The sequence below is a fragment of the Rhinichthys klamathensis genome, unplaced genomic scaffold (assembly GCF_029890125.1).
Source record: "Rhinichthys klamathensis goyatoka isolate OS25496 unplaced genomic scaffold, OSU_Roscu_1.1 h1tg000111l_1, whole genome shotgun sequence".
In the NCBI taxonomy this organism is placed as follows: Eukaryota; Metazoa; Chordata; class Actinopteri; order Cypriniformes; family Leuciscidae; genus Rhinichthys; species Rhinichthys klamathensis.
In genome coordinates, this window is record NW_026606649.1 from 7,980,178 (window position 1) to 8,000,461 (window position 20,284).

The 20,284-nt window shown below is 40.7% G+C and overlaps 1 protein-coding gene across 2 annotated transcripts in view; it reads left to right on the plus strand.

Moving 5' to 3' along the window:
• Positions 1 to 586: 586 nt before the first annotated feature.
• nlgn4xa (neuroligin 4 X-linked a) overlaps positions 587 to 20,284 on the plus strand; it is a 156,787-nt gene continuing 137,089 nt past the window's right edge. For both annotated transcript variants that reach the window (XM_056254404.1, XM_056254405.1), the window contains exons 1-2: positions 587 to 945; positions 6,809 to 7,571. In XM_056254404.1, the coding sequence (XP_056110379.1) occupies positions 7,109 to 7,571 (463 nt within the window). In that variant the 5' untranslated portion in view covers positions 587 to 945; positions 6,809 to 7,108. The remainder of the gene's footprint in view (positions 946 to 6,808; positions 7,572 to 20,284) is intronic.

Consider the following 20,284-nt stretch of genomic DNA (forward strand, 5'->3'; position numbering starts at 1 on the left):
TTCCCACTTCATGAATGTTTGGAGTGGGGTTTCTCTCTACAGGAAGAGAAACATGGAAAACCTAGTGTGGAGCTCGAGCTAAGTGATAACAGAACAGTTTGAGTGGAGGACGGAAAATCATGTAACTCTGCTCCACTGATAACGTACACTGTTCCAGACTGCTTTCCAATCTGTACATTGCTGTACATTTTTAATGCTTGGCTTCTTTTGTAACTATTTTCATTGGCAAATGAGAAGTATAGAAAATAAATGGCATTTTTTGTTTGAAAAGTAAACTACTGTACATGATATTAACTGGTTAAGTGTGGCATCATGACCATACTTCCATGTTGATATTCAGTACAACAGCACACACATCTTAACATAGATCTTAATATACATCGAAACAACTTAACCACAAACACCCAGCAATTATAAAGGTAATAGCAGCTGTTTAAAGGGTGATAAAGTGAATGCGGCAATCTATTGGTTGTGGGCATTGTAAATTTCATTCAGTGCAGTCCAATGGCAACTAGAGAGAGAGAGAGAGAGAGAGAGAGAGAGAGAGAGAGAGAGAGAGAGAGAGAGAGAGAGAGAGAGAGAGAGAGAGAGAGAGAGAGAGAGACGCCTGATACAGCCTCAGTCTCTTTCCCTTTAATCTCTTTTTTTCAGTCAGTGCTGCCTCTTTCTATGGAGACAATCAGATTATCTACAATTTACTGTTTCTCCGCAGTGATTTCAACGCATTACCTTAATCTATGTGGGTCATTTACATCAGATATGTTGCCGCGTCTCTGTTGAACAGTCTCCGGTGAGCCACCTCTCTTTCGGACGGCAGCATCACGTTGGATTTTAACAGGGGCAGAACGGAGTTAGATTTTTTCCCTTGTGTGGCACATACATTTTGACCGTACCCCAGGTAGTCGGGCGTCAGGACAGAAGCCGTACAATGCAGATACTGCAAAGGTAAGACACACGAGCAGCCGTGGAAGTTAAAGTAGCCCATCTCTATTTTTACACAGTTGAACTGTCTGACGCCGCGTACACGGTTATTTCCCGCTGCTTCACAAGATTTTCCCCCTCTTTCTCTCGCTCTCTGAAAGCTTCATCCATCCGGACTATGCAACGATTTTGCTTTTGAGTGTTTAATTCGCGCCGGCTACACGCGCTGCATGATTTGCATGAAAAGGGCTGACCGTACAACCTGTTTCAGTAGTTTTTTGGGCAATAGTACATTTTGCATTTCGATTTTTTCGTCATCGAAATAATAAGTAGCCTATGATCATTAAAACCCTTATATTCTGCTTTCCGATATTAGTGGTATCCACATTTAGAGTTGAAAAGCAAGTATAGCCTTCTGCACGAAAGAGTCTTTCATATGCGTCATGGGAAATGGGCAAAATGTACGCACTTGGACAGTCAGCATATGAGGGGAAATGGCTTTAGAAGGGGAATCGTGTGGCAGAACTAAGTGTTTCAGTAGGCTATAGCACTACTTACCTGTGGCTAACCAAAGCTCGGTACAGTGAGATATGCTTCATGATTGTTTTCCTCACTAGTGCACATCCATGTGTGTTAATCAGACACTCGGCTAAAGATGTGGTGGCGATAAATCGTTCGATATTTCGTTTCTCGAGAGTCATAATATTCGATCAAGCTTTGAAAAAGGCGAGGTTAGACTACTTAAAACACATAATATAGTCGCGATAAAATACAATATCAGTCTGAGATGGGACACTTAAGGTGCGCCCTGATTGAAGAAGATTTAGTTTAGCGATATGGTTTGTTTTGTTACTTAACTCTGGCCTATAGCTTTGCTGTTGGCTACAGAAGAACTACATTCTCCTCAAAAGATGCGGTGACTCCGGACTTTCATCACAGGGACCACTGTTTCAGTCCAAGCTATTCCGCTTATGCAGCGGTGAGCCACAAGGTGGTACTGTGGACATCTCCATGCGTGTTTGGGCGACGGAGTTGGCCGCCTCTCGAACATTCGCACTGTACAACATTTTAACCTTCACTACTGTCAGGATGCGCGGGTGAAATAATGTTCATACTTAAGGATGTGCAAACAGCTTCAATCATTCTAATTACGTTAATTAACTTTATGCAGGCCTATGTAATTGTGTCCGTAGACCCGAATAGTTTGACCTGTAACTTAGGCTACTAATAAAAGTTTTGAACAAATTTTTTATTTGTATACATTTTTGTATAGGCCTACAATTTACCACGTGGGGCAACTTTCTTATCTATAGTAGTATGGGATCTTGGTGTTACGTTTTATTAAGTTTTGGGCAGATATATTTAGCAGATTTAGGTGGTAATAGGATGTTGATATGAAGAGGCCCGGACTGATCATGAGCTTGAGAACCTTTTTTTTTTCACTGTTGATTTAATTAAGCTACAAATAGAATGCGATTAAGCTACCTTTGAGTGTTTAATCACATGAATTGAATATTCTAATTTAAAAATAGGCTGCTGCTTTTAAGAGCAATATTTATTCTGGTCCTAGTCGTTTAGAGGTGCAGTTCAGTATACGTTTCTCTTTCTCTCTCACTAGCTCATAGGATCAGTGGTTTGTCTTTGAATACATTTTCACTCTCTCTCTTTGCTTACTGGGGTTCCTGTCCACACTCAGTCAACTGACAGAAATATAGAAAGAGAGAATACAGCTTGAGAAAACAAATTCCAGCTGACTTGCTAGTCCAGACGCCATGTTGAATAAGTCATAGCAGGTGCATTTGCAGCGGAATCGCCCCACGTTTATCCGAAGTTCACCCAAAGGTCACAGCGGTTTCTATGCTTTATTTCTTGGTCTATCGTTTGGACCGAATCAATACACTATCTCCTTTGCATCATGAGTCACTATTTGAACAGTGCAATTGTTAGAGCCTCCTTCAAAAAGATCATTTATTATAATTAAAATGCAGAGAGAGACCCGGCACCTTCATTGAGATTCGCGTGAGTTATCTTCAGTGATCACACAGGCAGCGATTCTATTTTCTCTCCGTTTATTCTCCTTGGTGTCTTTCCTTCTTTTTATTTTTCAGACTCACCCAAAAAAAGTATTAAAATTCCAACCAATCACCTTTATCTAAATGTAACTTAGACAGATGTGGCCGTGGGGAAAATTATGATTTTAAAATGTTATGCATTTAATACTAGAATAGGGGGAATACTCATTTTTATAATAAGTAAATTGAGATCATCACTAAACTGGTTGAATATTTAAAAATGTTATTTACTGTATTTATTCATTTACTTACGTTACCATTTAAAACAAAACATCACATTTTCTTGATGCAATGAAGGAAGAGTTCACCCCAAATTAAACTCTCTTTTTGATGCTCAAAAATTGTATGACTTTCTTTCTTCTGTGGAGCGTAAAAGAAGATATTTTGAAATATGTCACTTTGAGTGTTGTTATTATTATCATTATTATTATTTCCACCAGACAATGAGGTCCAATGTTGTTTTGGACTCCAATGACTCTTTTATTGTGTGGACAAAAACTCTTCAGAACAATAAGGAGTTAACCAAAGGAACCTTTCTTTTTGGTTGAACTATCCATTTGGGCTGATAGCCAGTATAGACACATATATTCTTTGTACTTGTTTGTTGCAATAGGGTATTTTGGCAGAAAGTGCCTTCAAACTGAGCCTCTTGAATTTAAGCATTGCTTGAGGATGTAGCAATATTGGTGTAAAGTTATTGAATAAATCCCTCTTGGCTGATCTAGCTTGGACACCAGACGAAGAGTGCATACAAACTGGTGGATGTTACATGGCTTTTTGTCTGCGTTGGAAATTAAATTGCTGGCCAGACATTCAGACCCATCTGCTTTGGAGGACAAATATGTACGTGAAAGGTTTTCTGAAAGCCCAACTCAATGTCAGGATATTTGATGATCAACGGCAAAGAAAACAAGGGTTTTTAAATTAGTAGGACTACAGAGCAACAAAGGCCTCTTGATGGATAATGGTCTTAATTCTTAATCGTTTACCAGTCTATTAAAATGTGATTAATTTTTTTAGAACACTTTCTTTTTTTTTGTATCTCTTCATAATGAAGCCACTGCAGCATGTACAACACAAGCCTTGATGTCTGGGCTAAATTATGGTTTTAATAAAAAAATAAAAAAAATAGAGTAGACTTCAAACCCCAAGGTGTCATGAGATGGGTTTTTCTCAGACTACCAATACAGATCTTTTAAAGCATGTCATGTGTAATGTGTACAGGGACTCAATCCTTATGAAATTCTTACTCCTTCATTATATTCTGCCTTAGAGGAATATCACCTTTCAAATGCTCTTAAATCCCTGTAAATGTTAAGCAGAATAATATTTTACAGTCATTTACCATACCAGGGGATGTTTTCTGCATTGTATAAAGGAGATAATGCTTCTTTGTTGTTTGTTTTCTTGTGCTTTCATGTTTTCTCTTGTGACTGTCAGTGCTTTAAAACATCCTGCTGTTGTAAAGCGTTCTGTTATGAAGTGGAGAAGTAGAGATAACCCTAATCCTTTTGTAATTTAGCATTGCTCAACACCAATTTAAGTTAATGTGACTGTCTCAATGAGTCTATTATATCATCACTGCATTGTTCGCACAATTAACTTTCCATGGGTTATGCTATCTACTATCTGATCTCTGCTGAAATTGCTTTTTGATATGAGGAAATGAAAAAGTTGTATTAATCAATCTTAGATTCTTGAAGAATTATTTAGAAAGGCTTTGAAAATTACAATGTAGATAACGCTGGGTGTGACATCTGTTGAACACACCATATTTTGAAACTGTTGGCAAAATGATGCCTTTTTATATGTTGAGGATTTCAATTTAAATAAGAGGTACTGATCCAAGAACAATCTCATAAGAAGCTTCCCCACTTCGGTTTCACTGACAGAGCTATTAATGGAGGGATCAGAGCGAACAAAAGAGTTCATCAGTTGTAGTTTTACTCAGGACTTAAGTCATTAAAGTTTCCCTCCAGAGGCTCCAAGGAGTACAGCTCAGTAATTTGAGGCAAATGTGCATGAACAATCCATAAGATGATCTTGAACCTTATATAAAGCTAAACAAATCAGAGCTGTGGTGTGTGTTGTACAACTGTGTTGAAGTTCAAGAGTATCAAAAGCACCAACCGATGAGGATCTTCTCAATTCTTTTCACACCCACTCTCTTCCTCTTTCTTGTATGTGGATGAAATGCATAGAGCATTCATTATTCAAATTCTCTCGCTGGGTAGCATTTCTTTTGCGTTATCTGCTCTCAGCTTTGTGTGCTTCTTCTGTTTGTTCATTCAGGTGGAAAGATTATCGTTTTTTCAGACAATAAATGTGATGCAGACATATCGTTTTACTATTCGCATATATTTAAATCAGTGGCAAATTTGTATTCACATCTACTCCAATATATGTCTCTAAGGAAATTTATTTTGAATGCTTTTTGATTTATTCCAGAGGATCTTCCTGGAAAGATTCCTGAAAACAGTGACCTTTAGTGTTTCCACAGCAAGAGGCGTCTCAAACCAATGTTTTTCTTGTCATTTATTCTTCTGTAATCCTGTACGAATGGTTTCCTATTGCTAAATTCCCAAATTTGTACTTGAACAACATATCAGAGTCAAAGGATAATGGATAAATCTGTTTAGATTTGTGTAGATGACTCAGCCAGAGACATGATGAATTCTACTCTCTGGGCATGCTCATTGCCTTTATATATCAGGCTATTATTGATGATGATTCTGAAGAGTATTCTGTAGCTCAAACAGCTGAACATGGTGGTAGTGCAATGCAAATGTCATGGGTTCGAATCCCAGGAAATGCCTGGACTGATAACATGTTTGCTTTGAATGCAATGTAAGTTGCTTTGGATAAAGGTTTCTTTCAAATACATAAATGTAAATATGACAAAAAACAACACACATCCATATTTCAGGATTTGGAATATCAGAATGAAAACTAATAGCATTCATTACTGGATCAAGCCATCAAAATACTTCAAAGTCTCAGATTGGTCTTTCCTACATTAAATGGATAGTTCACCCCACAATTAATAATTGATTCACCCTCAAGTTGTTCCAAACCTGTATGATTTTTTTTCTGAACACAAAAGAAGATATTTTGAAAATGGTTTACCAAACAGTTGATGGGCACCATTGACTTCCATAGTATGGGAAATAAATGTTATGGAAGTCAATTGAGTCCCATCAACTGTTTGGTTACCAGCATTCTTCGAAATATCTTATTTTGTGTTCAGCAGAAGAAAGAAATTCACACAGGTTTGGAACAACTTTGCATTTTTGGGTGAACTATCCATTTAAGTAATGAGAAGGAGAATAATGTATAGATTGGACAGAATTGTAGTTCTAAAAAAATAACTGCTCAATCATACAACATGTTTCAGTCACAGATAAACAGTTTCTAGGCAAATAGATCAATATATTCCAAGCATACGTTTTCAGTACAACTAACCTCATACATAAATAGATATAATATATTTTGTGTTTACGCAACAATTCAATGCTGACAGTTATTTGAGCCTATCAATTTACCAGACCACTTACTTTATAAATCGTGGCCCAGTCAATGGAAACCTAGAGTCATATTTCATTGTTTGAATCTAGAGTATAATGATGTCTAAGTGTTAGCATTTATTTGTTATTTGAGTCTATTCATGTATTTTTTTTCCCTCTTTCAGTGCAAGGTTACCTTGGCATCTCTGATGCTTAATGCAAAGCATACACATTAATAAAGGAAATGGAATTCCTTTGTTTTTGTTTATGACAATGAATGAAAATTTACGGGCTGTTCTTTTTTTCACACAGGCAAACCAATAAAGGAGGAATTGAAAGGAGGGAGTAATTACACCAGAGGACAGCTCAGGGAAGAAGAGCCACATTTTGTTTCTCGTCAAAAGGATAGCAGTTAAAGAACGACAGAAATACAACTGAGATCCAGAATCGCCCTCATGGCTAGGGGGAATGCCGTGATTGTTGATTTGATTGGTGGGAGTGCTGTCAATCATCTGTCCGTTGCAGCCTGAAGGCCGGTTTCACCTTGGCTGTGGGAGAAGGGAGGAGTGGAGGACTGTGAATTCAAATAACTCTGCCAACCGCAGCTGGACCATGTCACGGCTCAGAGGAACTCCATGGATAACACTCACCATGGTTCGTCCGCTGGCTACTCTCCGTCTTTTTTCCTGGATTGTGCTTGCGGCTGCTTGGCTAGCCATTACACAGGGCCAGCAGCAACCCATTGTCACGACAAACTACGGCAAGCTAAGAGGCTTGAAAACATCTCTGCCCAATGAGATTTTAGGGCCTGTGGAACAGTATCTGGGGATTCCCTATGCCCTCCCGCCCACGGGAGAGAGAAGGTTTCAACCCCCTGAGCCCCCCATGTCCTGGCCTGGGATTCGAAATGCCACACAGTTTGCTCCCGTTTGTCCTCAGTTTCTGGAAGATCGGTTTTTACTCAATGATATGTTACCTGTATGGTTCACCGCCAACTTGGATACCGTTGTAACCTACGTACAAGATCAAAGCGAAGACTGCCTATACTTAAACATTTATGTTCCCACCGAGGATGGTATGTAATTTCATTACCATAACATAATGTGATGTTTGTCTTTAATTTTTTCTTCTCAACAAGTTTCATCATTGTTTGTTTGCTAATTAGGTTGTAGAAATGACATCTTTTTAGTTGTGATAGACCATCTCGGTTGTTTTACAGCACCGTCTGTTTAGTTAGCATCATCACAATGCGACCTTTGAAGATTTTCCAAACTCAGCAAGTTGAGAATTCCCAAATGGCTTTTTGTGTGTTTGTTGCTGAAACTCTGAAATTAGATTTGACCATATTTTTTTTTTAGTAAGATACCCCATCACATTTAGGTTATTGAGCAAGCTCATGACTATCAATTCAAAGTAAACATTTTTTTTCTCAAAATCTGGCTAGTATACAATTTTATTTCTTTTGGGAAAAATTTTGACCATGAATGTTTTGGATGGTGTATATCCACTTATGTATTTTTTAATTGATGTTATTTAAATTTAAATTATTTTAATAATTTACAGATATCACTCAATTGTTTGTCCTATAGGCTTCAGCTGCATGATGGTGAGTTAAATTTAGCTTGAACACTAGATTGACATTAAAAAAGTAAGAAACGGGATTAACTTGCAACTGAAGTCACTCACGGAGGTTAATTAGCCATATTTGTATCATCAAATGATATATATATATATATATATATATTTTTTTTTTTCATTACTATAACATCATGATGATAAGATATTTAGTCAGGGATGTGATTAGTCAGTCATTTGGGGAGGGAAGCTATGAATCTTGCTCTTTATTACATTTATTACTTTGTTACATTACTCTTTATTTATAAATATAACCTTTGATAAACAGAAGTATGTATTGGAACCTGAATTCTGAAATCTATATTGAAATTTGGAATAACTGGAATAATTAGGAATATTATCCATGATTCTGACCTGAAATCAAAGTTACTATATTCCTTCCTATGTATTCATGACTAGGGCTGCAACAAACGATTATTTTGATAATCGATCAATCTAACGATTATTAGAACGATTAATCGACTAATCGTCGATTATTCCGCAGACTAATCAGTAAGTTTGGAACGATTATTCAGCTTTTCCAATTAGTTAAAACATTGAGTTATACATATTCTAACTATAATATAAAAAAATAAAATCACTTCAGCTTTTGAAATAGTTGTTTTAATGAACTTTGAGCCAAATAAACAGGTCATTCTCTTTAAGTTTTCAGATTTCGGTCCAACTCAAATCACACACAAATGCTCTCTAAGCATTGTTTAATAGGCCCACTGCTTTTCTTAGAACTGAAACAGAAAAAGGGACATTTACTTCAGGACACAAAGAATGGTAAAATATTAAAGGGTCATGAAACCCCCCTCTATCAGCTCAAGTCTAGCTCATAATCTTTTTGAAAAATGCAACTTAAATGGGCGTGGATGGCTGTGAGAAGAAGGGAGGGAGTGGGTGTGGCACGGCAGGGGAGAGGGGGAACTGTCATCAGCCAGCAGTGTTGCCAGATGTACGATAATTATCGTATTTGTACAATAATTTTGACCTCTGTACAATGTACGATCAATAATGAACAATAATCTCAGAGTTTTCAGTCGTTCGTCCAAACACACATCCTACCGCTTCTCTCTCTGACCCCGAATCATTTCGCAGGCTCGCCTGCCTGCACGTACACACACACACAACACGGTGTCGCCCGGCCCGCACGTCAACACTACACATTCACAAGTCTCCCGCATTAAGCATACAATTGATATATTATCGAAATATCTAAAATGTTCATAACGACCGCTTATTTAACAAAAGGCAAGTAAAATGACCAGGGTTACATTTTAGACACACACTCTGAAGGGATAGAAAAGTCCTCAGGACTTGGTACCGCATTACTCGCAAGACGTAACTTGCATTGGTCATCGACAAGGCCGAAGTCCACCATTCTCCAATTCTCGAAGCTCTCTCGGGTAAAATGTTTGCGGCACTTGCGTCCCATGATGGTCTCTCTCCTTTACTACGCGATATCACAGTTTGACATGTCTGTGGAAAGATCCACGTGGTGTCATGAATAAGTAAGAGACCGTGTCTTCTCATAGGATATAAAAACTCAGTCTCATTAATAATTATGAGAGACCGATGAGTCATCAACGCACTACACTGTGCACTGCCACGTCACAGCCTGCGATGAAGATTTTAAACCCGGAAGACGAAAATAGCTGGAAAAAACTCAAATTTAACCATTTTCGCCCTACTATTAAATCTAACAGATGCTAACATTGTCTTCAATGTTGTTCAACACACATACCTCTGTTAAAATCTCAGAAAATTTGGTTTAGGGTTTCATGACCCTTTAATCTGCAAACAATTATTATAAGAATAAAATTACAATCTTTTTTTACATGACAATTGAGCTGACAGAGATGTTCTCATTCACCTTTTAATTTATAGTATGATAAAGTAACTGCCATGATATTCTTCCTATATCATAGGAAGGATATAACATCTCGTTTTGTAAGTCTTCATGATTATTGAACAAAATACAGGCAAGTGATAAGACTATAATAATACCTAATATACTAATAGTGTTACAATAATAAAAACAGCCCTGACTCCTAAGCTCGATCAAGCTTTATTCTATGCAAAATAAGTCATCACATTACTGTAATTATATTACTATTGATAATATTATTACTATTATTAGTAGTATTGCATTCTCTAATAAAGAGAGATTTACCGCTGGTTAGTAAGCTGGAGAACACTCACTTCTCACCGGCTCCTCTTTTGCCGGGATGTTTCCTCTTGCACACGTGCATGTTGTGCTCCCGTGAAAAGCAAGTTCCGCCTTGCATGTATTGAACACGACAGCATTCTTGATTTGAAGTTTTGTGAAACTTTCCCAAACCTAAACCTTGCTAGTTCGGATTCGTTTGCACTGTCATAATTCGCGCTGTGTTTTCTTCTACCGCAATAGCATTTGTAAGGGCTGCACTACACTCTAGCGCTACAGCGCCGTAGCGGTCAAATCACGGGATTGCAGGCCCTTACATTAGGTCACGTGAGATCAAACGACTACTCGACAACAAAGATATTTGTCGACAAATATTTATTGTCGACGTTGTCGACAACGTCGACTAATCGTTGCAGCCCTATTCATGACTGTTGCAATGCAGTAAATTTCCAACAGAATGTGTCAGAAAATGTTGACATCTCACAGTTGTGCTTTAAAAAAGTCCCTCCTGTGATGTTGAAATTCAATCCTCCTTTGTGTCATACTGAAGATGGTCATCCCCTGTTAGCTTTCAAACGCTTACCGCCCATTATGCCTTGGCTCTCCAAATTGCCCTTTTCAAAATCCTGTGTAATATGGGAACATCCTGGTATTTTTGACTCAAAGAGGGACATGCTCTGAAGTTGTCCCACTGTTGAAAGAGGATGCCAGATATAAAAAAAGCCCTTTTGTGCCATATCAAAAGAAAAAAGCATGATGTTCAGGGCTAGAATTGGAAAACCTGGATCACCTCTTCCTGATCTGTAGAAAACAGGCTAGAGACATAAATTCTCTGTTTTAGTTTCCTGCATCTTTTGTTAGCTATACGCACAAAAGAGACTACAGTCTGTTAGTGACAGAGTCAGCTTTATCTTTCAGTGTTACGAGTGAAGGCTGTGGAGGTGGCATCCTGTTTTGTTGTGAATTAATCACAATGAATGCCTCAGCCTAAAGGGACGGTCTTGGTGAAGAAACAATGCAGGCTCCCTTCCATTCTTTAATTGGGAAAGCTAACCAATTTTTTTTCTATTAGACTATTCAAAAAACCCATTCAGAGAAAAGGAAAGAAGTTGAAAAGAGGCAGTCATGACAAATCAGTGCTTGTTACCCTCATTGTTTATCTCAATGGGTGGACTTCTTTAACAAATGAAATCCAGTCTTGTTTTAAAGGTAATTGAGATCTACATGTAGATTGCAAATGGGTAACTGACACCTATGATCATGTACTGTAATTAATCCCACTCCCTGCTGCACAGCCTATCAGCCTATATATAAATTATATGACCAGACAATTGTATGCCAGACAATATTTGACACACTTTTTACTCGTGCGGATACATTATTTATTAATTGTAAATAATTTATTTAGAGATTTATTTTGGGATAAAAAAAATTTTAAAAATAAAAACACGAAACAATTACAAAGTAAAACAATTATAATAGCAATATATAGCCACAGTGATATGGTAAAATATTAATATGTTACTAGAAATACTAGTCATATTAATTATTAGTCTTAGTCTTATGTCCTACTTCACATGGATGTGCAAAACTTGATTCCATCATTTGAGAATATTACAAATAACTTCAAAGCAACACAATCTATCCTTTTTTTACCAAAGAGTTCAAATTTTGTCAAATGTGCTTATTTGATAAGTAAAAAGTGAAGAATCATAAGTATTTCTTATTTATATAAAGCCGTAACATATATATATATATATATATAAATATATATACATATATATATATTTTTTTTTTATCGCAAAACTTTATTTTCACCTTGAAGTTGTTTTTTGAATCCTAGACTTTCAATCTCATCTCATTCTCTTTCACGCCACTAAATATATCTCAGAATACAGTACATCTGAGAAACTGCTGATCTCCTGGGATTGCCACACACAACAGTCTCTTGAGTTTTGAGAGTACGAAAAAGAAAGGACGAAAGAAAAACATCAGATGAGCAGCAGTTGGTGGTGATGCTGGTGAAATTGCTTCGTTAATGAGAGGGTTTGGAGGAGAATGGCTAGAACGGTTCAAGCTGTCAGGAAGGTGGCAATAACTAAAATAACAAGGTATTACAACAGTGCTATTCCGAAAAACATCTCTGAATGCACACTTTGAACCTTTAACTGTTTGGCGGCAACAGCAGGCAAACACAATATGTTCCTCTGTCAGCCAAGAACAGGAGGCTGAAGCTACAGTGGGCATATGCTTGCCAAACTGGACATTAGATGATTGAAAAAAAAAAACCATCCCTTTGTCTGATGAATCATGATTTCTGATGCGATGCAGATGGTAGAGTCATAATTTGGTTAACCACATGAATCCATGGATCCATCCTGCTCTTTATCAACTGCTGCTGGTGGTTAAAATGACATGGGGAATATTTTTTTGGCACACTTGAGGTCCCTTATTGTCTTTTGAGCATCATTTATTCCACGTTCAACCTGCTGTGTTCTGCAACCTTGTTGACTGTGTGCATCTCTTTATGGCAAGAGTCTACCCATTTTCCGAGTCTCCAGCAGGATAACATGCCATGTCACAAAGACTGGTGATGTCATTGAGTTTAGTGTTCAATGGTCTCCTGGGAACGGCATGAATGTGAAGCTGACGAATTTGGAGCGAATGCGTGATGCTCTCATGTCAGTTTGGACCATAATCTTAGATTGTTTTTACAACCTTGTTGAATCCATTCCATGAAAGGTTCACCTAATGTGGCCAATGTGAATAATATAATTAAAATGCCTCTAATTGTGATTGCTGTCTTATTTGAAATTTGTTGAGGATCTAAAACATGAATGAAATTACATTTAGCAAAAAAAAAATTTAAGGTGAATCTTTGAGGTACCTGTAATACAATCACACATGATCATCTCTCATTTTGTGCCCCCATTGTGGCTATTAATTTGTTGCTGTCAATCACCTCTGAATAATTGGCCATTTCTTTTGGTTAATGTGTTTTGTGTGAAACCTTTATTTGAGCTGTGCGGATAGTATCGACCGCTGGGTAATGATGAGATGTCCTTTTATGTTCAGCCAAAAAAAGTGTTCAAAGCTAGTTTAACTTAGTTCTTCATATTCTTCAGGTTGAATTATTAATGAATAAAATGTAATGAGCTTCTGAACTAAGGGATTAATAAATGTGCTTCGTACATGCTAAAAATACAGATTCAACCTGTGCTCAGGAGAAGAAGAAAAAGTAGATTAATACACAGGATGATTTGGAAGTGTCAAACCTGGGCATACAGTGTTGGAGGGTTTCCCTGTGAATTTTTGTGGTATGCATATCATTAGTGTGGTGTGTCAATGTCCAACACTCTTCCTGAGCACATTCCTGTTTTATTAATTATTAATTAGTTACATTTTAAATCAAGTTAGTTTTTTGTTCAATAAAAGGTTACTGCATTGGATTTAAATATAGAGTTACAGAATAAGTATACAAAAATATGTAAAAATAGAGATATATATCTAAATAACACCAAAGTATGTAAATTATTGTTTTATTAATTCTGAACAATCAAATGTAAATAGCATACAATTAATATCAAATGTATTTTTTCTATATATTATGACATTTACATGTGAAATACAGTTAAATAATTGTAATATTGTAATATCAAACTACATTTTCATAAAATTGGAAACTAAAACCATAAAATAGAATTCCAAAAATAACATTCCATTACTTGTACTATATAAATATTGCATCATGCAGAATCCATTGTGCCATGTTTCCAAATGTAATTTCATTCATGTTTTAAATCATCAACAAATTCCAATTAGACGGCATGGTGCTAGAAACTTTCCATGGAGATTATGGTCCAAACAGACATGAGAGCATCCCACATTCGCTCCAAATTTGTCACCTGCACATTCATGCCGTTTCCAGGAGACCATTTGAAACTAAACTCAATGACATGGCATGTTTTCCCGTTGGAATGAACAATCAGAAAATGGGCAGACAGTGGCCATAAAGAGATAGACACGGTCAGCAAGGGTTGCAGATCACAGCAGGTTGAATGTGGAATTTAAATGATGTTCAAATGGCATTAACACTAAAAAAAGTGAGAGAGAACGGCAGGAAGTGTGTTATGCTATTATCATGGCAACCAAATACATTGCAAGCTGATTTGAAAATATATTCTATGAATGAAAGAATGTGCAAATCAGCTTGCAACGACAAATATTAATTTCCTTCCGTGTTATTTCATCCCACTGAGAATGAAGAATGATACCAGAGACAGCAGGAATAGGGGTTTCAACATTTCATATCGGAAGAATGGACTATTCACCATTTAAAACATTCTGTTGGCATTGGTAGACCTATTCAGGAAAAACCTTGAATAGCACTGAAAATCCTTCTGTGACACAAAAGTAGGATTTCCAGTTATGAAATGGGACATGTCTTATTTTGTGTGGTATCTTTCATTTGGTTGACAGCATTTCAAAATCATAGATATGAATATTTAGCTGTTAAAAATGCTTTTGCGACCTCTGAATGAAATTCTCCTCAGTCTTGACATTAATTAAATAATTTTATGTAAGCACATCAAGCTAATCTGTCTAAGCCAATGCAACCATAACATCACTTATACGGTCATTTATGTAAGGCTAATGCTGAAAGACTCTAGCGTAGTGAATACACATTTCTAGAATATTTTGTGTACTTTAAGCACTAGTTAGAGTCGCCTTCGGGTAATTTTCTGTGCACCTTTTTTTTTTTTTTTAGGTTATATTAAGAAGGTATTTCAGGGTATTATGTATTTGACCCAACTCATATTTTAATGTTCATTCCTATTTTTTGTAGGTATATTGTGTTTTAGTAGTATTAGAATTAGAATAGTATGTTGACATGTGATACAATGTAAAAACTAACTATTAGAATGGACACCTCTAACTATTTTGCTGGCCATAGGTTTGTTGTAGTTGTAGTTCACCATATTCTGTTGGCATTGGTAGACCTATTCAGGAAAAATCTTGAATAGCACTGACAATCCTTCTGTGACAAAAGTAGGTTCCCTTTCGAGGGAACTTAACACTGCGTCGAGAATCGACTCTTTGGGGACGCTCCCTTAGCGTGCGCCTCTGAAGTATGAATGAAACTATTCCAATCCTGATTGGTGTTGCGTCATGACGTAACATGTGACGGCATAACCGGATGCATAAAAGCTACGCCGGAACAAACACAAACTAGCTTTCGCTCTTCAGCAAGCGCTCTGTGTTGAAAACTGTCTGTCTTATTTGGTGTTGTTTGTCTCAGAAAGTATTGTTATTATGGCCAGCGAACAATTTAAAGCTTGTGTGCATCCTTGCCCTCGTTTCATCACGGGTGGGGACACACATGCTTTATGTGTGAATTGTTTGGGAGCGCAGCATGCACGGGCAGCTCTCGAGGGAGCTGCTTGTGTAGACTGTGAAGCACTTCCCATTAGAGTGCTGCGCTCCCGGCTGGCGTGCTTTGATGAGCACGGTCAGGCTCGCGTTCCCCATGGTTCTGGTCCCGCGTCCGTTGAGGCGGCGCGGCGATTGAGATCGTGGGGTTCGCAGCGGGATCTTGTGGATGAGATTGAGACTGCTGAGGCACCTTCTCACTCTTCATCCGAGGATCTCGTAGCCCCTGAGAGTGGTGCAGGAGCCTGCATCGCGGCTTCTCCTGCCCATGATCAGTTCCCGATGCTTGAGCTCTCTGCTTCCGAGGAAGTAGATGTGCTCAGCATTGATGCGGATGACCGTGATCTAGGCGCGCCAGTTCACGGCCAAGGTTATGAGGAGCTGGTGGAGGTTGTGACTCGTGCTGTGGCCAGACTTAACATCAGCTGGCCACATGATGAGCAGGGAACGCAAGTGAGAAGCAAGCTTGATGAGCGTTTCCTGCAGCACAGATCACAACCTCAGCGCCGGGGTTTGCCGTTTTTCCCCGATCTCCACAAAGAGATCTCGAGATCGTGGGATAAACCGCACTCGTCCCGTGTCTCCAATCCCAGTATGGTGGATTATAGTAATGTTATGGGGGCACGGGATATGGGTTATGGGAAGATGCCTAAAGTGGAAGAGGCTTTAGCGGGTTATCTTTCTCCTGAGTCGGCATCTTCCCTAAAAACCCCGGCGTTGCCTAGTAAGCCCTGCAGAGATACATCTGCATTAATAGGCAGGGCTTACATGGCGGCAGGTCGGGCTGGTTCATGTCTGCACTCTATGGCACTCTTGCAGGCATACCAGGCCGACCTCCTGAAAGATTTAGATGAGGGGGAGGGGCCAACTCCTGAGGATATTGCGGAGTTAAGGAGAGCCACAGATCTGTCTCTTCGGGCCACAAAAGAGACGGCCCGCGCCATTGGCCGCTCTATGGCAGCTATGGTGGCCACGGAGAGACATCTGTGGCTAAATTTATCTGGCATGAAGGAAAAAGATAGATCCTTTCTGCTGGATGCGCCGCTTTCGCCTTCTGGCCTGTTCGGCGACGCCGTTACATCGGTCGTCGACAGGTTTCAGGAGGCGAAGAAACAATCTGCGGCGTTCCAGCAGTACCTCCCCCGTAAGGCAAAATCTAAATCGAGTAGGGTGGGGCCAAAAGATCAGCCCCAGCCATCAGCCGGCTCCTCACACCGAGCAGAGCAGAGAGAGAGCGTTTCCTCTAGAGCCCCTCCTCCTGGAGCTTGGCAACAGAGGAAACACTCTCAAAAATCGAAGTCCTCCAACCAGAAGGGCGACCTGAGGGACGTCATTCAGGCTAGGAGGGCTTCGGGGAAGAGGTCCTAACCGAAGTGGTAGGACCTCTGAGGGCTGTCCCCTCCGCTGTAGGGCAACCGAGGTTGTTCTCGCAGCGGAGCCCTCTAGTAAACGATGTATGTTGCCCGCCGTCAACGACGCTTCGGGCCGCATCTCTTTCCAGCGAAAATATTCTAATAAAGAAAAAGCATCAATTATGGTCACAAAAGCCGTATCGACTACACCCTGCCGGTATTCCGCTTCAGGGAGTCGAGAAAGATGCTCGAAAAACACCAGAGGCCAGTCTCGAGAGGCTGGTACCCCTAGTAGATTTTGTAGAGGCATGGTATCATCTTCCCAACATATCTGCATGGGTCCTGCATATAATAAAATCAGGGTACAGACTGCAGTTCGCGCGCTGCCCCCCCAGGTTTTCGGGGGTAGTGCAGACTACAGTGGTTCCAGAGCAGGCTCAGGTGATGGAACAAGAGGTACAGACTCTGCTGCTAAAGGAAGCCATAGAACGTGTTCTTCCTTTGGACAGGGAGTCCGGGTTTTACAGCCGGTACTTTATAATTCCAAAGAAGGATGGGGGGTTAAGGCCAATTTTAGATCTCAGGGTTTTGAACCGGTCTCTGAGGAGGTTCAGGTTCAAAATGCTAACCATTCCTGCAATCGTGAGTCAGATCAGATCCGAGGACTGGTTTGTCACGATAGATCTAAAAGACGCTTATTTTATTTTCTCCATCCTTCCATGTCACAGGAGATACCTGAGGTTCGCTTTCGGGGGCGAAGCTTACCAATATCGGCTTCTTCCGTTCGGCCTAGCACTCTCTCCCCGCACATTCACCAAATGTATGGATGTAGCCCTTGCTCCACTGAGACTTCAAGGCATTCGTATATTGAATTATCTCGACGACTGGCTCATTCTGGCTCAGTCTCGGGAGATGGCAGTTCGGCATCGAGATGTCGTCCTTGGCCACATTCAGAAATTGGGGTTGAGACTCAATACAAAGAAGAGTGTGCTAGAACCATCCCAGTGCACGATGTTTTTGGGAGTCGTGTGGAACTCGATTACGATGCAGGCACGAATGTCTCCCGCACGTATCGAGTCAATTCTGGGGATGGTATCCAGGTTAAAGCTAGGCCAAGCCATCACTGTAAAGCAATTTCAAAGAATGCTGGGCCTCATGGCAGCGGCATCCAACATCATTCCTTTGGGCCTTCTACACATGAGGCCCCTTCAGTGGTGGTTAAAAACCAAGGGGTTTTCTCCCAAGGGAAATCCGTTTCGTATGATCAGAGTAACGCGCAGATGCCTTCGTTCTCTACAAATATGGAATAAACCTTGGTTCCTGTCCCAAGGGCCAGTGTTGGGAGTGTCTTGTCGCCGGAAAACCGTTTCGACAGACGCCTCCCTCACTGGCTGGGGCGCGGTCATGGACGGCCGCTTTGCCAGGGGTCTGTGGCAGGACCATCATCATTCTTGGCATATAAATTGCCTGGAGATGATGGCTGTGTTCAGGGCTCTGAGGAGCTTCCTCCCAGACATCAAAGGTCACCATGTATTAGTACGATCAGACAATACGTCAGTGGTAGCCTATCTGAACCGACAAGGGGGACTCAGATCGCGCCCTCTGTGCAGACTGGCGCATCAGATTATTCTTTGGTCCCAGGGGAAAATACTGTCTATCAGAGCAATGTATATTCCGGGGGTTCAGAATCAGGGAGCAGACATCCTGTCGAGGCAGGGGCTGAGGCCCGGGGAATGGAGACTTCACCCAGAGGTGGTGAAGTTAATATGGGAGAGGTTTGGACCGATGGAAGTGGACCTGTTTGCGTCTCGAGAGACGTCCCACTGTCCACTTTGGTTCTCCCTCTCACATCCAGCCCCACTGGGGTTGGATGCCATGGTACAGGCCTGGCCGAGGCTTCGCCTGTACGCTTTTCCCCCGATCGCTCTGCTTCCGGGAGTCCTGGAGAGGGTCCGTCGGGAGGGCATCAGTTTACTTCTGGTTGCCCCAAGGTGGCCGACCCGAGTATGGTTTTCAGACATAATATCACTCCTGATAGCTCCGCCATGGCAGATTCCTCTGAGGAGGGATCTGTTGTCTCAAGCGGAGGGCACAGTCTTCCACCCTCACCCAGAGCTGTGGAAGCTGTGGGTCTGGCCTCTGAGGGGGTTCAGTACCTAGATGCTGGTCTATCAGCCGGAGTGGTTGAAACCATACTTAGTTCTAGGGCTCCATCTACTAGGAGATTATATGGCCTCAAGTGGAATGTTTTTTCCGCTTGGTGTAGAGAACAGGAGTTAGATCCAGTTAACTGCCCAGTGGCTTCAGTTCTGGAGTTTCTTCAAAATCGTTTCTCTGCGGGTCTCTCCCCTTCCACACTTAAGGTGTACGTGGCTGCCATTGCGGCTTTCCATGCACCATTGAGTGAGGGGCCTCTGGGAGGCACCAGTTGGTCATTCGGTTTCTCCGTGGTACTCGGAGGATGAGACCGACAACCAGGTCCAGGGTTCCTACCTGGGACCTGGCAATAGTTCTTGAAGGGTTATCCCTGGCCCCCTTCGAACCTTTGCAGTCGGCTTCGCCTAAGGACTTAACGCTAAAAGTGGTATTTCTCTTGGCTATTACCTCACTTAAGAGGGTGGGAGATCTCCAAGCCCTGGCAGTGACACCAGCTTGCTTGGAGTTTGCCCCTGGCAGAGTAAAAGCTTTTTTGCACCCGAGTCCGGGCTATGTGCCTAAAGTTCCATCTAATACGGCTCGGTCTACAGTCCTTCAGGCATTCCATCCTCCACCTCATGTGTCGGCAGAAGAAGAGAAGCTTCATTTGCTCTGCCCCGTCAGAGCTTTGAGCGTGTACCTTGAGAGGTCCTCTTCTTGGAGAAGGTCGGACCAATTATTAGTATGTTTTGGGTCACCTAAGAAGGGGCTCCCGGCATCCAAGCAGACTATTAGTAATTGGATTGTTCAAGCTATTACTGAGGCTTACAAGGTGCGCAACTTGCATTCACCTTTAGCCGTGAGGGCTCATTCAACTAGAGGCATGGCTTCCTCTAGGGCCCTTCTTTCGAGTGTACCCCTACAGGAGATCTGTGAGGCAGCCGGTTGGGCTACTCCACATACTTTTATTAGGTTCTACAGTCTCCACCTTCCTAGTACGCCTGGTGCACACGTGCTCAGTCCTCGCTGAGTGCCTAGACAGTTTCACTCCGGGACAGGCCTATTTCGGTGCGTGGCCTAGTG